Source organism: Montipora foliosa, chromosome 4, assembly GCF_036669935.1.
Source record: "Montipora foliosa isolate CH-2021 chromosome 4, ASM3666993v2, whole genome shotgun sequence".
Lineage (NCBI taxonomy): Eukaryota > Metazoa > Cnidaria > Anthozoa > Scleractinia > Acroporidae > Montipora > Montipora foliosa.
Window position 1 is genome coordinate 2,981,160 of NC_090872.1, and position 7,500 is coordinate 2,988,659.

Genomic DNA, 7,500 nt, shown 5'->3' on the forward strand with positions numbered 1-7,500 from the left:
TTACTCTACGTATCCTTATTCCGGAATATGGTCAATCGAACGCACTCTTAGTATACCGTATACTAAAAAGTGGATAGCGCTCTTTGATTGGCTACTTAAACTCCGAACCTTTGCTCTAAGCAGAGGTCTCTCACGGCAAGAAATAAAACCGAGGCTCTTTTGTGCATGAAAAGAGTAATTGGACGAGTTTTTTTCTATTCCTAAAGAAAAAACTTGCCAAAAAATCAAAACAACCACTACAAAACAGTCAAAAGGGCAGGGGAGGAAAAAAAACCAAAACTGGTCGTTTACCAGAAGCTCATCAAGGGGAGCTTTTATCTCCGATATTTGGCCTGGGAGTCAACCCTTATTTCTAGAACCCCTCTCACCCTAGGGAGGTTCAGCATGCCCAGTGTTGTAAAAGCCAATCAAAACAAAGCTTAACAAAGCTATCTCAGCGTCAAGGTAAATAGGATACTTTTCGCGGGAAAAACCTCTTTCTAAAAGTAACTTTACTCGGGAAAGAGTTGACTCAAGGAATTAGGGGAGATAGAGACTTCACTTGACGAGTTCCTGTCTTTACAAGTAAGGTGACTTAATGATCTCTTGATGTTATTTGATACATCAGAAAGTGTGTCGCTTATAGGAAAACTTATATCAAACGCATTAATTTGCGAAGGTTGAAACAGGGTTTTCGATAGCTTTCCAAAAGTATTGGATTTGATAATGAAAGTACCGGACAGGTATTCTCCGTTGAAAGGTCGAGTTTAAGTACCTTGCAAGGAGACCCGTCGGTCTCCTATTCATTACTATAAATGAAACTCGCAGAAATGCTGTTAAGTTTGGAGAAAAATAAGAAAATTAAACTTACCACGTGAATGAAAATGTCAACAGATCGATTATTCCGGTAAGCAAAATGAGGCGATGTGACTTGTCGTTTTGAAGAATTTTATTGCACGTCATTGTCTTGTGTCTCCAGCCCATGGCTTCCTGAAATACTCAAGTCCAAAAAGAAAAAAAAAGATAAAGGACAAATCTACAAATTTAGACAATTGATGGCGTCAATGTACCGGACGTGAAATGGTAAACAACTTGACAAAACGTCCGGCCTCCGGCGTCAAAACTCCGGCATTAGGGGCCGACCATTTAACTCTTGAGAGGGGGGGGGGGGGGGGGGGGGTGATTTTGAGAAAAAATTCCTGCAAGCGCTTGTTGGAAGAAAAAAATTGCATGTTGCACAAATGAAATAGAAAAAAAATTCTTGCACTGCTGCAAGCAAGAAAAAAAAATGTTGCAAAGCTATTTCATCATTCCTGGGGGGTTTTACAAAATCCCAGCAAAACTGCAACCATTCCGGATAATCTGAAGACAGCCAGCCACTCTGGTTAGCCTATTAAAATAACACATTGATTGGCCTAAATAACACTCTGGTTAGCCTAAACGTCACACCGGTTGGCCTACAGTTAGCTTAGGTAGCTTGCGGTTTGCCCTTATAATGGGATAAGGGATTTCTTGCTTGCTCAGTTCACATGGCTCCAAGTCATAGGAGTCATACAAGCCATTACAGTTAGCCTAAATTACACATTGGCTAGCCTAGTTAGCACTGCAATTAGCCTACAGTTCCTTAGGTAGCTTGCGGTTATTGGGATCAGGGATTTCTGGCTTGCTGGCTCGCACTGTATCCAAACTCGCGCGTTAGCTTATCACAAGCAGTAATGGAGGTAAATTTTTCTATTTGAAGAATCAAGTTTTATTAGACAAAGAAAAAGATTTTGTTCATTTTTAATATTTTCAACTGAAGCATTTTCATGTAATCACTTTCTTAGACTATTGAAATATAAGGTTTTTGCAATGTCATATAATATAAGACAACATATAACAAATTAGACCATGATCAACTAACTTTAATTCTGCTTTCACATTTGTTTTGGAGATTTCAGTCCACTTTTAAATTGTAACTAATGATTCTAGCAGTAATTACCATGCTATGAGCATTTCTGAACTGTTTTTTGCTATTTTTAGCTATTTTTTAAATTAAGAAGCTAAACATTTTCAAATCTACCTGTGGAGCATCACTTTATAACATGAGAATATTGTTATTACGTAATATTAAATGATTCTAAAGAATGACATTCCGAAAACATGTAGCTACGGGAGCAGGGAGCAGGTCTTGGGAATTCAAGATGTCAATGTCACGGCAGTGAATTTGTACAAGTTCAAGGAGGGCCGTTTTTTGCAAACGTTGGCCGTGTAGCATTGATTAAGAGGCTGACTCGCTCACTTTTTTTGGCTTTGCCATTGAACCATAACAACATCAAAAACCTTATAAGAAACGATTTAGAAATACATGAAACAAGAAATATAAGTGAAAGAAACCGACGTTTCGGTGCATCTTGCGCCATTATCAAGGTTATAAAGATAAAATGCGGTTTGTGAAAAGGCTAAGTTGAAACGAATTTGCATAAAAGAGTGCCAAGCTAATTACATGAATACTTTAGCACGAAGAGAATCCGACTGTACATTCAATGCTGGTTTTAAGATATTGAATACACAGCATTTCATTAACAAGGCAGTCAAATTTGTTCGTGCATTTCTTGATTACATTGAAGAGTGCTAAGAAAACATTTTTCTTTTTCGACGGCAATTATATGATGAAAAGTAAGAAAACACTTTTAGAAGTGCGTCATTTTCGTCGATTGAATATGTGCATTACCCATTGTAATGTGTTTTAAAGTAAACCCTCTCCTTGTGTTTTCATCCGTTTTCTCTTGGGATGAATTTGATAAAAGCAGATGTTTTGATTTTAATCAGCTTCTTATCAACCTATAATCTTAGCATGAAATATGATTGTGACAGGGATGAAACCTTATTGTGGCCTTGAGTAAATCTTGGAACCTCTACTGTATCCTTGTTCGAAATTTATTATGTTCTCAGGGCTATCGAGTGTACCTTCCAATTTGGATTCCTTATACATTCAAACTTAATTTTTATGGTACAAGACGCTCTTTAAAGCGTTTACTCGGAATACCATGTTGCGCAGAAGTGGGGTGATACAATTTGGAAGAGTTAGAAACAAACTGCAAGGATTGAATAGACTAAAGCGATCTTCAAATTTGCCAAGTACGGAACAAAAGAAGTGGATGTTTCTGCAGCCAATTGAAGTTTGGAGGGCTCATGACAACGGAAAACGTATTGGTGAACATCGCTTAGTGTTTGCAAATAAAATCAATAGGTCACCAAGCAAAAGGAGTAGTTTGATTTGGTACAGGTTGTTGGATCGGAAATAACGTGAATCTACGTAATGCAGGGCTGACAATACAAAGTGAAACCAGTGGGCCAAGGAAGAATGAAACACTACCGTAGCAAGAGAGAAAACTTGTGAACAGCATTCTTGTAATTAATGTGGCTGAGTAAAATTTAGCCTCTTACCATGTCTTACCCTGCAAAGTTTCGAAAGAAACAATGTTGTAAACAATGCGGTGCCCTCCCCGCTAGGTAGTCAACACGAAGACCGTAAAACAATTGACATCCGCGGATGACGCTCGTAACAAGAACAGCTGAAAGAAAAACAATTTTCGGGCTGCTGGGAGTTCTGTACTGACGATTTCATCGTGTTGTCAACGTGCAGGATTGAGATTAACTATCTTATTCATAACATTTCAGATGACAGAATCCAGTACTTTCAACTTTTAGTTGCTATTGAGCTTTCACTCAGAACATGGACTTGAGTTTCTAATTTGGCGAACAACATTAAAAGTTTCACACTGAAACCCCAACACAGGTCCCAACGCTTTGGTTTCTCCGCTGCATGTTATAAATCCGGATTTTCATCGAACTCTGTGAGAACTGAGACTCCAAGGGATCAAGTGAATTGCTTTTAGCCAATGAAATCACCACGTAATTCTATTGTCCGTTTTGCTTCATCGAACAAAGTCAACCCAGATTATAACTTGGATGCCTTTCACGTATTCCGTCCGAGTAATTACCCAATAACTCAATTTATTTTGACACGTATGGTTTACCCTTTGCGATATTTTCGGTTCGTGTGTTCACACGTTTGCTTTGCATCTTGAAGATGTTTATATTTTCAATATTATTACAACCTCACAGGTGGTTATCGCTCATTGCTTTTAACCGATGAAATCCCCGTTTCCTAATTCTATTGTGCATTTTGCTGCACCGAACAAAGTCAACCGAGGTTATATCTCCGATACCTTTCAGGTATTCCGAGTAAAAAGTAAAGTTGAAAGTTCATTAACATTCTTGGAATTACCATGACTAGGAGCGCACAACTCCCATACTTAGCCTATGTCACGGCATTTCTACAGACCGAAAAAGAAAGGCAGTTCCGGTTCGGTGACGCTATGACGTCAAATGAGTTTCTTGTGATTGGTCATCGGGATCCCGCGGGAGTCTCATTCGCAGGAAATAAAATAAATCGGTCTGTGAAAACGCTCTGACAGGAATATAGAGCTGTTGTTCGCTTCTAGTCATGAGCTCCTGGAACTAGGCAAAAATCACAATCATTTCGGGGTTATTGTCACTCAATACCATTCCCTTACCAACAAAAATGATGCGTTATGATTTGCAATAAACCATTCATTTACTAAAGAGTGAGTTACAAGAGAATCCTGGGTAATTTTCCAGTCTCCCAAGAAGGAAAACGGATTAAGGAGGAAGGATTGAATCTACCCAACTGTTTCATTTAATGGCAATGTTGTGACACCATATGAAATTGACAAGATGCACTCATTAATGTGACATAATAGCCTCCCATCACAACAAAAGAGCCATTTAATGACACCCTGTATTTTGTCTTAAAGCGTGTGTATCTCAAAAACGAAATCAGTGACCCCCATTTTTTATTACTGGAGAGTGATTAACACTCTAAGATGAAAATGCACAGTTTAAAAAATTCTCTGGAGCAGATTCATAGCCAGCTTCACAATTGGAGAATTTTAAAGTGGTTTTGAATACGCTCCAGAGAATCTTTTAAACTTTGCAAAGAGTTTCATCTTATAGCTTGCTTATCACTTTTCCTGCAATAACAAACAGAGGTCACCAAGTTCCTTTTTGAGATATAAGCGCTTAAACAAAATATAGGGAGTTTTTAGATGGTGCTTTTATTTCCATGGTAATTTGAAACGGTGTTCTTTATCACCCCTTTGAATAGAATGATCCTTTCTCATTTCTTTTCCCCTATTTCAGACCAGTCTGGAAATGAGAAAATTCCAACAGAGGATTGAAACTAAGTGCAAGAGTAAGTATGGTGTTGTAGAGGCTGCTGCTGTTCCACATTCCTCCACACTGAGAAATACACTTGTGTCTAATCGCTACAAAACTTTGTTCTGTTTCGTCCCAAAAGTGGCGTGTGGAAACTGGAAGCGAGTTTTTCTTGTTCTGAATGGTCATTTCAACACCACGGCCGAAATTTCTGGAGAAACGGCTCACAATTCAAGGCTGCTAGATACTTTGGACAAATATACTTCACAGGAAATCACACAAAAATTGGAAACCTATAAAAAAATTTTATTTGTTCGAGAGCCTCTGCAACGTGTACTATCAGCCTACAGGAACAAGTTCACCACTGAATATCACAAGAGGGTGTACCACGAACGTGTTGACAAGGAGATTGTCAAGAAATATCGAGGGAATTCAACAATAGATCATCAATATGCCACATTTAATGAATTTGTAAAATATTTGATCGATTTACGCCCAAGAGAGAAATTAGATATACATTGGAAACCACAACATCATATATGTGATCCTTGTAGCATTAAGTATGACTTTATCGGGAGATATCACACTTTGAAATCCGACGCAAAACGAGCGCTTGGGATTATGGGAGTGAATAACGAGATTGAGTTTCCTGATATTGGTAAAAGAAACAATGGACAGCGAATTATGAGGCAGTTCTATTCTGAAATAACAGAGAATGAATTTTTGCGGTTAAGGAAGATTTACGACATGGATTATCAGCTGTTCGAATACCGTAAGCCAAGATATTCCGAGATATTCAACGACTATCCGTACTAATGGCAAGTGGATGAAGAGGGGACCAACTTCGGCCCGATTGACGCACTGAAATGTTTTAATATGAGCTAGAAAGATTGTGAGCTCAGCCAGATTAACGGGATTAATTCACAAGCGCATTACCTTGGATCTGGTGTTCTTTCTAATAAAGGTTCATTTTAGCTTTGTCAACTTTAATGACATTTTCGAACAAAAAAACCTGAATTACTGCGTTTTTGAAGCAAAGCAAGAGTTTATGAAAAAATTCACCAAGGCAAACCAGGAGGGGAAGTTCATATGAGACTTTTTCTTATCCCGGCTTGTCGCGATCTTAGCAGCTCGAGTTTGTTGGTAACTACGTCATGTTTGTCCGAGCCAGCTGACAGCTAGTGGGACACTGTCTAAGTACCAGGGCCCGGTTGTTCGAAAGCCGATTAACTTAATCCAGGATTAACGTTAACTTTTGTTTTATATTTTCAACTTTTTGGGGGAAGTTTCTTTTGCTTATTTTTGTTTTACAAGATTGACTTCTTCTAATGTAACTGAGTTTTGCCGAGTATCAGCGTAGAACAGAATTTGGGAGAAGAGAAATAAACTCCTTGGTTAATTTTTAATCTGGGATTAGCGTTAATCGGCTTTTTAACAACCGGGCCCCAGGTGTAGCAATGGGTAGAGTATCAGTCTGATGTTACGAAGAAAATAGGTTCAATTCCAGTCTGCCAAGCAATAGGCATATAACGCCACCGAACGGTGGAAATGGTGTTAAACAATAGAAATTGTAGTTACGATTATTTCATTAAAGTGCTTGGCCTCGTTGGATAACTACGAATATAGCAAATTGCTTCACCTCATAAGTTGCGGTACTTTTAGTGTTAAGTTCTTTTGAATGGATTAGTGTGTTCATGCTGGATTAAGGGATATTAAAAAAAGGTTATTGGTTACACTTTTCCTGGCGCTTTCCGAAAAACATTGCTACTTGACACTTGTGAGAAACTGGTTTCTAAGTTTAGTACTCATGATTAAAACATGTTTTCTCTTAAATGATGCCATGAATTTGGTTTGCAACAGGTGTTCGAGAAAAATGCTTGCTACGCTAGGCCAACTAGGTTTCTCATTGAGACAATATTTTAATCTGTTTTTTTCGGTGTTAGTCACGGCTGTTTCTGGATTTACCAGTTGTGTTTTATTTGAGAATGTTCTTTTTCCGTATTTCCAAGACATAACTCGCTTTCACTTTTTGAAAAATTAAAAAAAAAATTAAAAACTATAACAAGTTTATTATGTTTACGACTGCACTGCGCAAGCGCACTCCGCTTGATAGGTGTTCCTGACGCATAACTGACACGAGCTTGACAGGTCAGGTTCTGGTAGATATAAAAGAACTTTTAGCCTAGTTAAGGAGATTCGCTCAGTCAGCTTGTATGAGAACATTGTAGACCAAGAACCCGGAATAAACACAGAGGGTCAACAAATTGAGTGTTGGAGTTACCTCCCCCAGGAAGTTTC

At 38.4% G+C, this 7,500-nt stretch overlaps 1 protein-coding gene across 2 annotated transcripts in view; it reads left to right on the top strand.

The window, feature by feature from the left end:
- The window catches only part of LOC137998850 (carbohydrate sulfotransferase 11-like), an 8,554-nt gene that overhangs the window by 1,005 nt on the left and 49 nt on the right, over positions 1-7,500 (top strand). Inside the window, exons 3-4 of one of the 2 annotated variants that reach the window (XM_068844688.1) lie at positions 5,188-5,239; positions 5,345-7,500. The exon at positions 5,345-7,500 is cut by the window's right edge and continues 49 nt beyond it. In XM_068844688.1, the coding sequence (XP_068700789.1) occupies positions 5,188-5,239; positions 5,345-6,018 (726 nt within the window). In that variant the 3' untranslated portion in view covers positions 6,019-7,500. Of the gene's footprint in view, positions 1-5,187 lie in introns of both variants that reach the window. The other variant, XM_068844686.1, reaches the window with a different exon arrangement.